This window comes from Seriola dumerili, unplaced genomic scaffold, assembly GCF_002260705.1.
Source record: "Seriola dumerili isolate Sdu_G_001 unplaced genomic scaffold, Sdu_1.0 BDQW01000266.1, whole genome shotgun sequence".
Taxonomy (NCBI): domain Eukaryota; kingdom Metazoa; phylum Chordata; class Actinopteri; order Carangiformes; family Carangidae; genus Seriola; species Seriola dumerili.
The window spans coordinates 18553-36310 of NW_019174521.1; the positions used below are offsets into that span (position 1 = coordinate 18553).

The 17758-nt window shown below is 43.0% G+C and overlaps 2 protein-coding genes across 2 annotated transcripts; both read left to right on the forward strand.

Annotated features, from left to right (window-relative positions):
* Positions 1-372: 372 nt before the first annotated feature.
* Positions 373-10318, forward strand: lmln (leishmanolysin like peptidase). Its single transcript, XM_022757164.1, has 16 exons — positions 373-735; positions 1801-1904; positions 2052-2082; positions 2969-3051; positions 3441-3558; positions 3884-4062; positions 4609-4714; positions 4958-5052; positions 6439-6556; positions 7277-7384; positions 7538-7725; positions 8533-8665; positions 8879-9038; positions 9242-9372; positions 9520-9730; positions 10218-10318. Exons 1-16 carry the CDS (start codon positions 598-600, stop codon positions 10316-10318), a joined length of 2004 nt encoding a protein of 667 aa, XP_022612885.1. The 5' UTR covers positions 373-597.
* A 4656-nt stretch (positions 10319-14974) lies between these two features.
* On the forward strand, positions 14975-17242 carry LOC111230423 (pentraxin fusion protein-like). The gene is made up of 4 exons (XM_022757163.1): positions 14975-15027; positions 16089-16145; positions 16338-16545; positions 16691-17242. Exons 2-4 carry the CDS (start codon positions 16097-16099, stop codon positions 17100-17102), a joined length of 669 nt encoding a protein of 222 aa, XP_022612884.1. The 5' UTR covers positions 14975-15027; positions 16089-16096; the 3' UTR covers positions 17103-17242.
* The last annotated feature ends 516 nt before the right edge of the window (positions 17243-17758 follow it).

The window sequence follows — 17758 nt, forward strand, 5'->3', positions numbered from 1 at the left end:
CATTATAATGTAACATTTATTTTCTTATTCTTTTACAGATTTATTCTTTTTTATGGCACTCCTATGACTCCATAATTATTACGTATACACCACTCAAGCAAAGCAGTCTGTGAACTGAAATGAGGAGGGCATAAACACGCCCCCTTGTGTCAACATGAACACGGTGCATATTCCCAAATAAATCTGTGCTCAAATGTTTTGCCCGGAAGTTTATCCAGCCGTGTTCAGAGGTTCCGAGTGAGTCATCTTGTTAACAGACGATCTTTGGAGCGCTGTGCCTCTTCGCTACAATAGATCCGTACAAGAGTGACTCATCTTCATCACAGACGATCTTCGAGGTGCCGGAGCTCTCCCTGCAGCTGACACGGAGAATCAACCCGGGACTGGCCGCAGCTGTGAGCCGTACATCTTACCTGTCGCCGGCCGGTGTTGTCTCTTCTCTTGTGGTCTGAACGAACGTCGGTCGTATTTGCGGGATGCTAAAATGTTCTGATTCACCCCGCGAGCGATGAATGAAACGAGCACCAAGGGGACCGGACCGGCGGAGGCTCTGTTGACTGCGGGCTGCCGAGCCCCGCCTGTCGGGCTGTACGGAGGATGGAGCCGAGGCTGAGCGGGGATGGCAAGCCGTCCGTGTCCTGGTTCCTCCTCGGCCCTGTCTTCGTCCTCTCCCTCCTCGCTGTATTAGTGAGCTGCCATGGGACCTGCAAACACCGAGCCCCCCCTCCCGATGAGGTGAGCCCCGGCTCGTTCTGCTTGGTTTATACCAAGCTAAGCTAGCTAGCATGCTAGCTGTAGTGGGTAATTAACGTATCTGTTCAGTTATATTGTGTGTTTAAAAACTGTTGCTTGACACCCACTTCAGCCAATTAATATTAAGACGTGACGTGTTTGTTTTCGTGTTACAACAAAAGTAAAACTAACTCGGCGTGTGTCTAAACCGACATTTAATGAGTTGCTTTGCTGTTAGCGGGTAAGCTAACAGGCTAACACGAAGCCCCTTAGTTAGTGACAGTGTTGACTGTGTTTACCGACATTAACTAGGATGTACAGAGTCTTTCAAACACAGTTCAGCTGTGAAAGCGGGGAGTTATGTCAGTTTTTAATGTTCATCTTTAGCCCGTGTTCCCCTAGCAACAGCGGAATGAACACTTCCGGGGAGATTTCTTCAAAATAAAAGAGCAAATTAGTAATTCGTAACTTTATTTTCCTTTCTCGCTCTCTTTCTGTTTGTTGTATTATTACTTGTATGTGTTTTATTTACTATTATTATTATAATTTTATTATTGTATATTATCTGTACAACAACGAGGCTGTCATTGTTACTGCATTACTTACTAAATATTTAATTTTAAGTATGTAAGTAAGTTTAAATATTTTTGGTACTGATTAAATAACTTTGAAGTTATTAATCTTTCAAGGTTTGCTATCCACCTGACTTATATTAACACCCCCACAAAAACATAATTTTGGCATCTCTGTGCTGCAGTTTCTTGTCTTGTCAGTGAACTACACTCACACTGATACATCTGTAATAAGTTAAAATAACATTCATAATATTGGATGTTTATGACTTACCTTGATTTGTTGGGTGCATTGGACTAGCCATAAACAGCCACTCTCATCTGATTATTTAACTATATGTAAATTCTCATTTGGATATTGTGATTTATTGAACAGTATATTGATTTTGTTATGAATCACAGTTAGAGATTTTGTCCATATTAACCTGGAGAACTGTGGGTGCTAAATGTCAGTCTGTCCATGTTGTTTTCTTATTGTTTCTGCTGGTGCTCTCAGGTTGTCCATCATGTGTACCTGAAGCCTGAGCGTCTGACTAAGAGAAGCTCTCCTGACGACCTTCAGCTGAAGATAAAGATCATCTATGACTACAGCGTTGACCAGTAAGTAACCAGTACCCGTCCTACAACCCCCAACAAAACAAGCTTTAAAGCTGCAGGCTGACTCTTTGTAGTTTCTCTGGGACTCAGGCGTCAGTTGTATGACTGCAGTAAGTGTAAGTGATGTTTACTGGCTTTCTCTTTCCACAGGCTTCCTGCAGACAAGAGGAGACTGGTGAAGGTGAGGAACACTGACCTGTGACATTGCTCCATAGCGCTGCTGGTGGCCAAAATCTCCACAGAGTACCTTTTAAAGCTGAAATCTTAAAAAAATCATAATTGTGATAATTCTGGAAATAGAAAATAAAAAACAAAGAAAGAACAAAGAAATTAAAACAAATACAATCAGCAGTTGTAAGCCAACTCTGTATTTAGGGACTTTGTGTTTCTGGACATTTGAAGGGGTTTTCTAAAGTCTTCACGTTCAGCCCTGGTGGCTGTAGTTCAGCTCTCACCTGGGCAACTTCACTTGCTATGTAATATAATAATGTATATTATATTATCATAACATGGTTAGAATCATTGTATTATATAAATAATTAATAATAACAATAATACTGTTCTGTCATAACCCCACCACACTATTATTACATTATTCTGCACTATTTTATTTTCATATTACATTTTATAATATCATATTTACATTTTTGTTGTAAGATTTATTAATTTTTTTATTACATTGACAGGATATCATATAAATTATTATTTATTATTATCAAATTCTCCCTATGATTACATTTACTGTATATTACATTATATTATTATATAATCACTGATGTCCACTATACTTTTCTTTTCACCCTCTCACAAAAGACAGATACATATGATTCCATCACATATAAACCTCGTAAAACACACACATAAATCAGAGACACATATACACATCTATTCTTTTCATTTGTACGTCTCTATAACTTATTTGTTTTTATTGTCATTGCCATGTCTGTACATTATATGTTCCCCTCGTGTCACACGTGTTTTTGTTTCTGTTCCACTGATGTGGAGTTGTACTGATAGTGTGTCACGTCACTGACTCTCTCTGTGTTCGTGTGTGTGTCCCTCCTCAGGATAAGCTGTTTCCTCAGGCCATCGACTACCTGCAGAGGGCCTTCAGTGTGAGGCGCAGGGTGGGGCCTGTGCTGCTCAGCAGGTAAGTGGCCCCTCCCACCACCACAGAGTGTTAAACTACAGCTAAGGGCCTCATGCCAGAACCAGTCAGGACAACACATTAAGAAATGTAGGAAATCTTCTTACATTTATCTTCCAGAGTTTTCTCTCGGGTACAGACTCGGAACAGTGTACAGAGATTTAGAATTAGAAAACTAAAATATTCCTGCGTGAGGCTCGTTGTCTGGTTTCAGCTCTGGATGCTGTTCCAAACCCTCAAACAAGGTCTCCAGAGTGTCGATTTAATTTCAGTCTTTGCTGCTGGGTGGGAAGGTGGACGTTCAGAATCATTTTCCCGCCTCTAGTTCCTCCATCGTTTCTAACCTCGGCGAAGAGTTAATGTAACGCCGTTGTCTGTTGTCTGCGTTTCAGACAATGTGCGACCAACCAGTACCTGAGGAAGAGAGATGACCCCCATCGCTACTGCCAGGGCGCCTGTGCAGACGTCACCCGCTGCGGCCCCATCATCGTACCACAGCACCACCTGCAGGTAAGGAAGAGCCACTGCACATACACACAGATAATGGATCATGTAATAACATGCTAGCAGCCCTGAGAGGGTGTATCGGGGTGAAGAGGAGGAGGAAGAGGAAGAGGGGAAGACTGGGATAAAGAAAGAAGGAAGGGGGGGAGGTAGGAGGACAGGAGGTGAAGACAGACAGAAAGTTAATCTCATTAAGGTTATTGTTGATGTTGGGCAGGAGGTAATCATAGTGTGTCTGCTGTTACTGCTCAACATGTGAAGGTACAGCTTTTCAGAATAAAAGACACGTGCAGAGTTCATCACTTTTCATCACTGTTTTTTTCCCTCTCAGCAATGCAAGGTGTGCAGCGAGTCTGGGAAGTCATGTGGCCCCTCGGGACCCCCAGATGGTCCCGGAGTGGAGGGGTCCGACTTTGTGCTCTACGTCAGCGGGATCACCACAGAGCGCTGCGGACAGGAGAACATCGTGGCCTACGCTGCGTACTGCCAGCTGGAGGCGGAGCTGGACAGGTGAGAGGACCATGTGACCTTTACAGCTCTGTTTCTAAATCTCTGTGTTCAGCTTTGACTCTGAATCTCTGGAGTTTTGTTTCACTCTTGTTTCCCAGTGGTACCTTCAGGTAGCAGCCTCGTTTCAGCTGCGATGAAGGAGCTCTTGACCTCTAGTAGCGCTGTGGAGTAGTTTTTTTTTTTTTTCTTTTTACACACCACAGATGTCCTCATGCAACACTTTCCACCGGTGAATCAGCGACAGGCTTTTATTGTGAAGGAGCTACACTCATTGGCTGCTTTATCAAGAACACCTGTACAACTACACCTCAAGGAAATGTAGTCCAGTTCAACACCACCTTTAACTCTGACCTCAGTAATAAACAGAGACAATTCTCCACACTGTAAACATCACAGGGACTCGGCTGTTGTGTGGACTGTGTTTATCATCTAGTACATACACTAAGCTTGTGTGTGTATGTGTATGTATGTGTGTGTGTGTGTGTGTGTGTGTGTGTGTGTGTGTGTGTGTGTGTGTGTGTGTGTGTGTGTGTGTGTGTCTTCCAGACCTGTAGCAGGCTATGCTAACCTGTGTCCTGCCATGATCTCCTCCCAGCCTCAGGAGTTTGAGGGGATGCTCTCCACCGTCAAGCATGAGATCATCCACGCTCTGGTCAGTGCAGCTAATGAAGCTAACCCCTAACCCTGACTGGATTTACTGGTGTTTAACTGTGTTTAAGGTTCATGCTTTTACAGCTTCACACAGACTGACTCAGATTTCAAAGGGTTATTCACACCAGGATTCATCCAAACACACGTGTCAAGACGGCTAGTCGGTGAACAGCTGTAACTGGCATGCTAACTGCGAACATGCTAGTGCTAATCTGTCACGTGCTGTTCCTCCTTTGTCCACCAGGGGTTCTCAGCCGGTCTGTTCGCCTTCTACCACGACAATGACGGCAAACCTCTGACCCCTCGCTTCGCCAGCGGCCTGCCCGCCTTCAACGAGAGGTGAGTGCTGTCTTTGAGACGTCACCTCCTCCTCCTCCTCCTGCTGCTGAGGGGAAACACCCAGACTTCAGAGTCCAGCTGATTCACAGCTGTTTGACTTTAACACACGAGAACTCTAATAAAAAGTGATGTCAGCGTTTACTTTCCATGTTCATCAGGGTTTTATACCAAAAAGACAAAAGAGGGAAGAACATCAAACTTCCTCTGGATGGAGTGCCTGGAGGTCAAAGGTCGTTTTCATTCATAAGGATGTGTGTCTGTCTGTCTGTCTGTCTGTCTGTCTGTCTCTCTCTCTCTCTCTCTCTCTCTCTCTCTCTCTCTCTCTCTCTCTCTCTCTCTCTCTCTCTCTCTCTCTCTCTCTCTCTCTCTCTCTCTCTCTCTCTCTCTCTCTCTCTCTCTCTCTCTCTCTCTCTCTCTCTCTCTCTCTCTCTCTCTCTCTCTCTCTCTCTCTCTCTCTCTCTCTCTCTCTCTCTCTCTCTCTCTCTCTCTCTCTCTCTCTCTCTCTCTCTCTCTCTCTCTCTCTCTCTCTCTCTCTCTCTCTCTCTCTCTCTCTCTCTCTCTCTCTCTCTCTCTCTCTCTCTCTCTCTCTCTCTCTCTCTCTCTCTCTCTCTCTCTCTCTCTCTCTCTCTCTCTCTCTCTCTCTCTCTCTCTCTCTCTCTCTCTCTCTCTCTCTCTCTCTCTCTCTCTCTCTCTCTCTCTCTCTCTCTCTCTCTCTCTCTCTCTCTCTCTCTCTCTCTCTCTCTCTCTCTCTCTCTCTCTCTCTCTCTCTCTCTCTCTCTCTCTCTCTCTCTCTCTCTCTCTCTCTCTCTCTCTCTCTCTCTCTCTCTCTCTCTCTCTCTCTCTCTCTCTCTCTCTCTCTCTCTCTCTCTCTCTCTCTCTCTCTCTCTCTCTCTCTCTCTCTCTCTCTCTCTCTCTCTCTCTCTCTCTCTCTCTCTCTCTCTCTCTCTCTCTCTCTCTCTCTCTCTCTCTCTCTCTCTCTCTCTCTCTCTCTCTCTCTCTCTCTCTCTCTCTCTCTCTCTCTCTCTCTCTCTCTCTCTCTCTCTCTCTCTCTCTCTCTCTCTCTCTCTCTCTCTCTCTCTCTCTCTCTCTCTCTCTCTCTCTCTCTCTCTCTCTCTCTCTCTCTCTCTCTCTCTCTCTCTCTCTCTCTCTCTCTCTCTCTCTCTCTCTCTCTCTCTCTCTCTCTCTCTCTCTCTCTCTCTCTCTCTCTCTCTCTCTCTCTCTCTCTCTCTCTCTCTCTCTCTCTCTCTCTCTCTCTCTCTCTCTCTCTCTCTCTCTCTCTCTCTCTCTCTCTCTCTCTCTCTCTCTCTCTCTCTCTCTCTCTCTCTCTCTCTCTCTCTCTCTCTCTCTCTCTCTCTCTCTCTCTCTCTGTCTCTCTCTCTCTCTCAGCCTGGGTCTGTATCAGTGGAGTGAGGCGGTGATCAGGAGGGTCAGCAGGCTGTGGGACATCAGAGGAGGGGTGATGGTGCGGCACCAGGTCCACGTCCTCGTCACTCCTCGTGTCGTGGTGAGAAGCTCTTTGTGTTTGTGTTTGTCGCCGTTTCTTTCTGAGTGAACTTTGATTAAAGTTCATAAACAGAGGGAGTGAGATCTGAGCTCTGTTATTAACATACAGCCTGGAGCGAGTCGGAAAGTCCCTGGGACAAGATACTGAATCCAAAAGTGTGTGTGTGTGTGTGTGTGTGTGTGTGTGTGTGTGTGTGTGTGTGTGTGTGTGTGTGTGTGTGTGAGAGAGAATTCTGAGAAAAGCTTTCTAAAAAAAAAAAAAAAGAAAAGAAAATCCTGCTTATACCTCTAATGAGGTAATTACCTCAATAATTCAGAAAAACTCAATCATCTGTTTTTCTGAATTAAATCAGAAAAAGATTTTTTTGAGAAAAGTTTTCTTAAAAAGAAAAAAAAAAGATTCCTGATTCCTTTTTTTATTTGTAAGAAAACTTTTCTCAAAAAAAACCCTGTTTTTTTTTAAATTATCTCAGAAATCTGAGATAACGATCTTGTTAATTCAGAAAAACAGCTGATTTGATGTTTTTAAGTGAATGCATTACGCTTCTGTAATTTACATGAGACGCTTCTGTTAAACTCTCTGATCCACAACTTCTCTATTGTCCTTTAAAACACACAGTTCATTCAGTGGCTGCATGTTTTCATCATCAGTTAGTCTGCACTTCATCGTTTCATCGTTCTGTCAGAAACAATGAAAGTGTGTTGTTGTCTGTGGTCTCAGGACGAGGCGAGGAGACACTTTAACTGTCCCATCCTGGAGGGGATGGAGCTGGAGAACCAGGGCGGGACGGGGACAGAGCTGAACCACTGGGAGAAGAGACTGCTGGAGGTCACCTGTCTCTCTGTCTGTCTGTGTCTCTGTCTGTCTGTGTCTCTGTCTGTGTCTCTGTCTGTCTGTGTCTCTGACTGTCTCTGTGTCTCTGGTTTAGTTTGTGGTTCCTCCTTGTTCTCATCATCATCCTCTTCTTCTTCTCCTCCTCAGAACGAGGCGATGACGGGCTCCCACACCCAGAACCGGGTGTTCTCTCGGCTGACGCTGGCCATCATGGAGGACAGCGGCTGGTACCGAGCCAACTACAGCCTGGCTCAGAGGCTGGACTGGGGCCGCGGCCTCGGCTGCGACTTCGTCATGAAGAGCTGCAAGTTCTGGATGGACCGGCAGAGACAGAGGTCAGTGACACCAGACCAGAGTCCGGTCAGTGTGTCTATGCTCCTGATCCGAGTCCTTTAATATATCTGTATCTCGCAATCAATCAATCAATCAATCAATCAATCAGAATACTTTATTGATCCCTAGGGGGAAATTAGGTTACATTACAATTGCTCTCTCAAGAATGGAAATGTAACAGCAAAGAGTAGAGAATAAGAGGTAAGATAAAAGAAAACATAAATATAAAAATCAAAATATGTCCTTACACTATGATATAGGACAAATGTATATATAGATCTATCTATCTATCTATCTATCTATCTATCATCTATCTATCTCTATATATAGAGAACTAGATCTATAAATAAGAAATAGGTGATAGTTCAACTATACAACATAAATATAAATACAGTTGAAAATTGAACTTGTCTGAAACAACAGTAGAATAACTGCACAGAGAATAGAAGTTTGTGTTGTTATCAGCTGCTTGATTATTGATTTATTATTGATATGAATGAAAGCTGTTATGGAGAAAGTGACATGACACGTCATGTGCACAGAGGTGTGACAGAGTGACGCTTCTTCTGTCACACATGATCTTTGGCTGAGTTCAGACACTTGAACCCAAGACATCCTGAACTCTGATCTGAACTGACTGTCAGTGAGCGGCGCCCTCTGCTGGTGACTGCTACAGAAACAGCTGCTCGTCAGTCTCTGATCTGATTATCTGTATTTGTGTCTGATGTGGAGTCTGTAGAATAAAATCTGGTTCTGACTCTCTGTGATGTTTGTGTTTGTTGTTGTTGTCGTCGTCATCGTCGTTACAGGCGTCACGCTGTGACTCCGTACTGTGACACGGTGCGAGCGTCTCCTCTGCAGCTCACCTGCAGACAGGACCAGCTCGCAGTGGCCGTCTGCAACCTGCAGAAGTACCCACAGGAGCTGCCGCTGGAGTACCAGGTACAACACACACACACACACACACACACACACACACACACACACACACACACACACACACACACACACACACACACTGTCTATAAAGTAGTAGTAAAGAATGTCCAAGATGTCCTCAAATAACAGTAAAAACCTAGAGATAAGTGTCAATATACCACATGTAATTTTGTGTGTGTGTGTGTGTGCGTGTGCGCGCGTGCGTGTGCGTGTCAGTACTTTGAGCGTGTCCCAGATGTGGCGGCTGACCAGCTGTCGTTCTTCGGTGGAGCCGTGGAGATCGCTGACTTCTGTCCCTTCAGTCAGGAGTTCAGTTGGCACCTGAGTGGAGAGTATCAGAGGAACTCGTACTGCAGAGTGTCTGAGAACCAGCCAGGTAACCCCCCCCACTCTGCTGCTGCCGTCTACACCTGAGATAGTGAGGGGTCAACGACCTCCAACCAACAGCACACATCATCGTCATAAACATCAAATCATCTCAAAAAGAGCTGATACTGTTACTGAGATGATCTTCCCTGTGTGTGTGTGTGTGTGTGTGTGTGTGTGTGTGTGTGTGTGTGTGTGTGTGTGTGTGTTCAGACTGGTGGAGGAACTATGGGGCGGAGCAGTATGGACCGGACTCTGTGTGTCTGTACCAGAAGTCGGCGTTTGTGATGGAGCAGTGCACCAGGAAGATGACGTACCCTGACTGGGGCTCCGGCTGCTACAAGGTGCTGTCACTCACCTGTCATTCACCTGTACTGATCACCTGTCAGAGAAGAAACATGAGTCCAAACTTGTACTCATGATACAGCTGTGGTTTATTTTTCAATGTGATGACATAAAAAGTAACAGAGCATTAACATGTGACCCCCCAGGTGTGGTGCTCGGCTCAGGGCCTGACGGTGTTCGTTCAGGATCGCTCCTTCCTGTGTGTTCGTAAAGGTCAGCTGCTGAGTGTCAGCGTTCGGGTCAACGACTGGGTTTATAACGGCGTCCTGATATGCCCCGCCTGCACCGACTTCTGCGACGACTGCCCCCTTCCCCACCAGCTGCCCCCCATCAACACCTCCAGGAGTAACCCCATCGGTCGGTGCCATTCAATCATTCAATCATCATTGATCCCCAAGTGATTATTATCATCATTTTAACATGTCCAAGAAAAAGTTGTGATCACATGTTGGCCAAATGTGGCATTAGAAACTTTAATGACTGAAAGCTAAAAGCTAAGCTAACACATTTCAGTGTCTATTTTTAAGTATAATTTTTCCTTATTTTACTTTATTGTATTTAATTGTAAAACTTCCTGTTTTTGTCCTGATGAAACTGCACGGACTAAAGACCAGGTCCTGGTGCTGATGTCATCACCGTTAAATATATATGAAGATACTTTTACACGTATTGTATGTAACACTAACACTGACTGTCCTCTTCTGTCATGTGAGGCTCATTCAGTAGATTTATCTTCCTGCTGCAGATTTTCACTGTGGATTTTTGAGAGTGACTTAGAGTGTTGTGTTTGATGATGAAGGTGGATGAAGACTGATGATGCTGTTTGTTTGTTTGTTTGTTGCAGACCCCTGCTCCAGTTCTCCAGGTCTGGCCATCACTCTGTGGCTCCTGCTGCTCAACCTGCTCCCCCTAGTGGCCGGACTGCTGCTCTGCCACTGCAGCTGATCACACGCACACACGCACACACACACACACACACGCTAAGGTAGCTGGACATGTTACTGTCCTAAACACTCAGTCCTCTGTGGACTGCAGACTTTTCTTCTCCTTCTTTCCTTCCTTCCTTTGTTCCTTGTTTCCTTTTCTTTCTCCTTCATTCCTTCCTCAGGACCTCCACTCTTTCATTCCTCTTCTCTCCCTTCCTCAGTTCATTTCATAAACGACACAAGGACAGACTGTATCTTCGTCAGGGATCTTTGTGCTGAAGTTTCAGCCCGGTGCAGCGAACACTTCGTCCTCTGGATCCTTTGCTTTTTAATATCACATCGTTTCTCTGGACTGGACCTGAGGACTGGACCCTCTCTGTCTGTCTGTCTGTCTGTCTGTCTGTCTGTCTGTCTGTCTGTCTGTCTGTCTGTCTGTTGGCTCGAGGTGCAGCAGAACACCTGGTGGAGTCTCTGTGGTTTGGGATCAGAGTAAAGAGACGTGAGACTGAAGACCACGAGGACCAGATCTCTCTCAGATCCTCCAGACCAGCACTGCAGGACTGTGCGTGACAGTTGAAGTGTGAGTGCGACTTTCCGGCTTTAAAGCTATTTTTCCTCGTGCTTTTAAGCTGAAAGAGCCGTCTCCTTCCTCTCCTTCGCCTTCTCCTTCTTCTTCTTCTTCCTCTGACTGAACCACCATGAGGACCTCTGCTGTGTGGCGCCCCCCGCTGGCAGCAGGAGGTAACTGATCTGTTTTTTGTTTTTTAAGTCTGAAGGATCTTTTATCTGAAAACTTGTACTGTAAATATGAATGACACTGTCCTGTTCTTTAGAGGGGGAGGGGTGAGGGTGGTGGAGGAAGTTTCCCAGCATCCTCCGGACACGTCACCTGAGTTTAAATTATTTACTAAATTTCATGTCCCGACAAAGACAAACAGAAATCTTAATGAGAGTCCTGCACTGGCTAAAATTAAACCAGATATATGTCATGTAATGGTTGCATATATGAGGGAAGTCTTTACCCTGACCCTGACCCTGACCCTGACCCTGACCCTGACCCTGACCCTGACCCTGACACTGATCCTGACCCTGACCCTGACACTGACCCTGACCCTGACCCTGACACTGACACTGATCCTGACATCCAAGATCTGCTGGAGAGAAGACGGCTCACTCTGTTGGATTTACAGAGGTGTGACGTTCAGAGACACAAACCAACAACAGACAGGTTTCATTTAGTTGAGTCATTAAGTTAATGAATATTAATGTGTGACGACTGAAAGTGAGAAGCTGCTGCCTGGACGTCTTTGAAAACTGAGCTTTATTAATGATGATTAGCATCAAAGTTTTGGGTTAGTCTGCAGTTAAGTGCTGCAGTGTTGCAGCTGAATAAACGCAGGAAAGAAACAATGAAGGATCAGATTCTGATCAGCTTTATTTTAGCCAGTACCGGACCTTTAAATACGACCACAGCATGGAAACATCCGATTGGCTCAGGACGTCTGTTGAACACACAGAGAGCAGCCACTAGGAGGACGCTGCTCAGGTTTATGAAACTCTGAGTTTCTTAAACCTGAGTGGAGCAGTTTCTCTCCGTCTCCTCCTGCTGGTCAGAACCATGGCGGACATCAGATCTTTTCTACTGTCACTGTGTAGAGGATCTGATGACTTCCTCCTCCTCCTCCTCCTTTGTCCCAGTAACAGACACTGTGGTTTCTCAGACTGAAGGACGTTTGGGAAACAGCAGGAATCACATGGTGCTGAATATTCAAACATTGAAAATATAATGAAATACATTTTAAACAGTTTTATTACAAACAGATGTTCAACAGCTGTTGATCATTTCTGTACTGAAGGAAACACCTGAGCTTTGTGGACTAGCTCTGCTTGTTCTTCAGGTTGGTGTTGGAGCTTCACTAACGTCTGATTGAGTTCAGCTGCTGAAGCCGAATGAGGCTGATGAGTGTGAATGCAGGAGTTCGTGTGTCATGTGACTGCGTTCATGTCGGAGGGAAGATGTGTGTTTGTTTGTGTTGTCATGGAGAGGTAACGACACATGATCTACAGTCAGCTGGTTTCTCTCTGTTCATTCATCTCCTCTGTTTTATAGTATGAAGGACAAACAACAAACGAATAATTAAATACATAAATAAATGTAAAATACATACATTTCAGTCATGAAAAATTCTATTTCTGTATTTCTACATTTATTTATATATTTCTGTGTATTTATTTACTCATTAAGTATAGTATATATTTATTTATAATTAATAAGGAAGGACCACCTACCTAATTAACATACGGACACAGAAATATATAAATAAAATGTAGAAATACAGGAATAAATATAGAAATGTAAAAATAATACATATACATTTTGGTAATGATAAATGCCATTTTTGTATTTTTACATATATTTATTTATTTATCCAAGTTATTAAGTATGTGATATATTTATTAATTAGGTAGGACCACCTACCCAATTAACAAACGGACACAGAGATACATAAATGTAGAATTGTAGAAAAAGACGATTACATAAATGTAAAATAAAGGCATTTTGGCAAGATGCTATTTCTGTATTTTTACACTTATATTTATTTATGTATTTCTTCATTTATCTGAGAACATTATATATTTGTTTATTATTAATTAGGTAGGCTAATTAAGATATGGACACAGATAGATAAATGTAGACTTTTAGAAATGAAGGACTAAATAAATAAATAACAATAAATAAATAAAAATATGTAAATATATGCATAAATAGATAAATGTAAAAATACAGACATAGCATTTTTCATTACCAAAATAATAATTAATTTGGGCATTTATGTTTTTAATGATTAATTTCTTTTATTTATTCATCCTCTTTCTCATTTTTTGTCCTTCATATTATAGAAGTGATTATTTGAAAAAACACTCATGTTTATGACAGAATCAGAAAATAGTAAGTAGACCCTTGAGTTGAGATCTCTTCACCTCTCCTGTAGCGCAACCATCAGGACAAAATCTGAATCTAACTGGCAGGAACACGTTCATTTTCTCCAGAGGATGAACCCTCAAACCCGTACCGTCAACTGAAAGCTTCGCTGATAGTTGTGTGTTAGCGCTGTAGCTATGCTATGCTAGCGGAAAGATGGAATTACATGTTGGAGTTTTCAGACCAAACAAAAGTAATTAAAGAAAATCAGTTCATAATAAAAACAGTAAAGAAGATGTTAAAGTAACAGTCTCAATGATCTGTGTCGTGATCGTTGGCGACACCTGTGGTCGTACACGGTAACTGCAGGTTTGTTTTTCAAGCTCACGCTCGTCACTGTCTCTGTGACTCGTGTTCCTTGTTCCTTTGTGGACGATCTTGGAGACTGTCACTTTAAAAGAATCATTGTGTGTTATTATTCGTCAGTTTCCTGAATCGCTCATTGTGGCGTCAGTTTTGGACTGAAACTCTTCTGTGGTTCTGTAGAGCAGCTCGTTCAGTTTCACTCTGTGTTTACACTAAACCAGAAGAACTGGCCTTAAAGTGACATGAAGAACACAGTGTTTATTAAAACCCATCAGGGGAGTCGGGTCCATGGTCTTTGAGATGTTTCAGTCATGTGACTGAGCTGAAGCGTCAACAGGAAGTTGAGCGATGAACAAAGTGAACTGCTGATTTAAAAACAAACATGTTGATGTTTACAGTTGAGACTCTTGTAGTTTATCTGACATTACTGTGATGCTTCATGCTGTAGAGTTTGTGTCTGTCCACATTTTATTTTGTTCAACTCGTCTGTCTGCAGGAGGTCGTCTTTTTATCGTATTTATTTTATTCTTACGAAGATGTTCGATGTGAAGTTGCACTGAGCTGAGAAAATCTTGAGTTTGAAAGTGAAGATATGTTTGGAGAAATAATTTGATGCAGTTGTGAGTCCTTCAGTGATCAGCTGATCTTTGTTGTTTTTATTTTGTGTGTTTTTTAGAAAAAGGGCTGCTTTTTAAGACAAATCAAGACTGTCAAAATAAAATGCATCTGTATCCCAGAGACGTCCGTGTTCTGTCATTTTTAAAACGGTCAAAAATCAAATATAATCACATAAATTCAATGTATTTATTTTAATACGACTCTGGATAACTAGTCTGAGTGGCGGAGGGATACGACCACGAGGAGGTGATTCTGGTTCCTTTTTTTAAAAACTGGTGTGATATTTGCAGTGTGTTGTGTCCTTCACATTGTTTGATTGGGCACTGAAACGCCATTTTCCACAGATAATCCTTGTGCGAAGCCAGAATCTCTCAACATCTGGTTTTAAATGCAAAGTTGTGTAAATAGTGAATCGTGTCTGGCGTCATTGTTCGACCATGACCACTTTTAACATGTTTTCACATGTTAAATTAACATGGTTTTTCTGTAAGGGTAAATTCCTGCAGGATTTTCACAGCTCTTTGATATCGACTGAATGGACGAGGAAATGAAACGACTTACAGTTAAAGTCATCTCAGGTCATGGAACTGCAAACACACATTCTCCTTAACTGGGTCAGTTTGTCAACCGTCTGAACCCTGAAAGGTCTAATCTTGTCTAAACAGCCACAATCGTTTCATCTCAAGTCAGTGCATCACAGAATGATGGGAGGACGGCAGGTGCTGATTCTCACATCAGTGTGTGGTGACGGCGGAGTTTGGGGACATAAAAACCCCCGATCAGATCGTCTAGATCAGAAACTTCACAGCGACACAGTATCGGTACGTACACAGCTTCATCCTACTTTTATATCTTTATATAACCTCTCCTACTGACACTGCATATAGGTTAAAGTGAGAATAGACAATTTAAGTTTTAACCTAACATGAAGTTAATGTTGGTTGCACAATGTAATGGCTATAGAGTGACATCATCAGCGTTTTGTCTGGCATGAAATATTGCAGAAAAATTAGGTTCAATTCACGACACTAACAAAGTGCGTCTGCCACTACACAACCAAATCAGAAAAAGGACCGTGCAAAACTTAGGGGCAGCAGCTAACTGCGTATTTCAGGGAAATACAAATGCTAAACTTGACATAAATCCTCCTTGGGTATCTCTCTTTTGATAAAACACGTTAGCCACTCGAAAGTTCAAGATGGCCGTCATTTCTGACAAGGATATGTTCATCCACTATTTTCTCATGAATAATCCAGTGTCAAACATTTTAACATAGAAGGTGAAATTTAATACACTGTAAAAAATTAAACGAAAGTGTATTTCAGCAAAAATATTACTCACAAAAAAGCTTGCTAACTAGCCTGGAGCTTGCAAGTTAGCCTAGCACTGCCAAGTTAGCCTAGCCAGCTAATGTTAAGATAAGTAAACAAGTAGACTGTCGACTCTTTTTGGTTCATCATTCATAATAAATGGTTTGTAAATACATTGTGTTTTATGCAGAATTTATTTTCACATTACATGTTAAAAATTGCACAAATGAAGCTCTGAGGAAATCTGGGTAAAATTCTGCTTGTGTTTCCTGTGCCAGAAATGGCGGCCATCTTGAAATTTTGAAAAGTTGGGGAAAGGTTCGTCCCTTTGGCCAGTCCAGTTATTTAGAGATCTCCAGGTGTTGAGAGGGATCACTACCGGTTCTATTAATAGGGTTATGGTTAGATGTTGGGTTCGGCTTTGACCCACTCGCACAAATCGGGTAAAGACACAGCGACGCTGCCATTAATACCACTTGGCTGTAAGAAAAGTTGTCTATTGCCATGTTGACTAAACTTGATGCATGAAAATAATTGGAATGAGTTCATGAGTAAATTCTCTCTTTCTGCAGGTTTGAAAATGAGACTTTCCGTCCTTTTTCTCGTTGCGATCTCTATGGCGTTGGCCGGTAACCGTTCACCTTTCTTTTGTGCCTTTATATTTGTGCAAGTATATATCTAGCATTTTATTTTGAATTTAAAGGTGATTGATGAATCATTTAAATCATTGTTTCATGCAGCAAACTGAATCTTTGGATTTTGGACATATAAAGACATTACCATGGGGTCTCGTAGTAACGGACAAACCTCTTGTCTCTCAGGGAGTGTTACCATAAAGAGCTTGGTGTTTCCCGCTCAGACGAGCACCAGTTACACGGAGCTGGTCCCTCTGAGGCCCTTGAACGTGAACGCCTTCACCCTGTGCATGCGTGTGGCCACGGAGGACAGCTCACAGCGAGACATGATTCTGTTCGCTTATAGGACCGAAAGCACTGATGAGCTGAACGTGTGGCGGGAAGTGGGCGACTGGTGAATATCATATTCTGGATTTCAGATAATATTAAAGATTTAAGATATTTTCTGACCATGTTCTATTAAAGGCCAATAACGGCCATGTTTTTGATGTGATTTGATTTAGTTAGTCCCTCTGAAACTGTTTTATATGTGTGTTTAGGTTGTCATTGTACCTGACTTCAAGTGGAGATGGTGTTTATTTCAAAGTCCCTGTGCTCGGGGCCCTGGAGACTCACCTGTGTGTCACCTGGGACGCCAGTTCAGGTGCGGTTGCCCTCTTCCTGAATGGGAGGAAAAGCTTGTTCAAAATCTACAGGAAGGGTCACGTTCTCCAATCTGGAGGCAGGGTCATCCTCGGACAAGATCTAGACAGTATGTCGGGGGATTTTGATGCCAGTCAGAGTTTTGTCGGGGAGATCTCTGATGTGAACATGTGGGACTCTGTCCTCTCAGCCAGCACCATCCAAGACCTGTACTCCGGGATGAGAGCACCAAGAGGAAACATCTTCGACTGGGAAACAGCTGTGTTTGACGTGTATGGGCAGGTAGAGGTTGTTTCTCGTGAGCTGTAGATTTAATGCTCACACACAAACATGCAGGAATAATGTGGGAAATGTAGCTACAACTGTGAAGTCACAGCCATGAATTCATTTCTTACTTCAAATTAAAGTCCTGCTGTAATTCTTCAGTCCAATAAAACTTGCATTGATGATTCCTGTTGTGGTGTAATATATATCACATGATAATGTCAAACTCAGACAAATACAAAGGTGCAGTAGAGTAGTTATTTCCATGTGTTGAATACACCAAGTCATCTTTAGCTCAGGGTTTAAGGTAATATGTCCACTGCACTGATTTTCAGCCTTGTCTCAGCTCTACTGTTGTGAGAGACACACACACTTACAAGAAAAACTCGAACCACCACCTGGAAGTCAGTGATGAGCATGCTGCACAGTAAGACCAGGAAACACTGGTCTGATTGTGTTGTATCCTTCTTTCTAATGACAACTCTACACTCAGATGAACGGAGCCTGACAAACGTGGATGTGTTGTCACAAAAGACAAGTTCTCGGTATAAGAAGGAATTTGTTATTTGAACCTTCCAGATGGAAGCTCTAATTTAAAGGTCATGACATGTATTTATTCATTCATGGGACCCTGCAGTGAGCAGGACTCTGGTCTCCTGGCTGCAGCTGAGCAGCTCGTTACCGACCATTAACAACAGCTG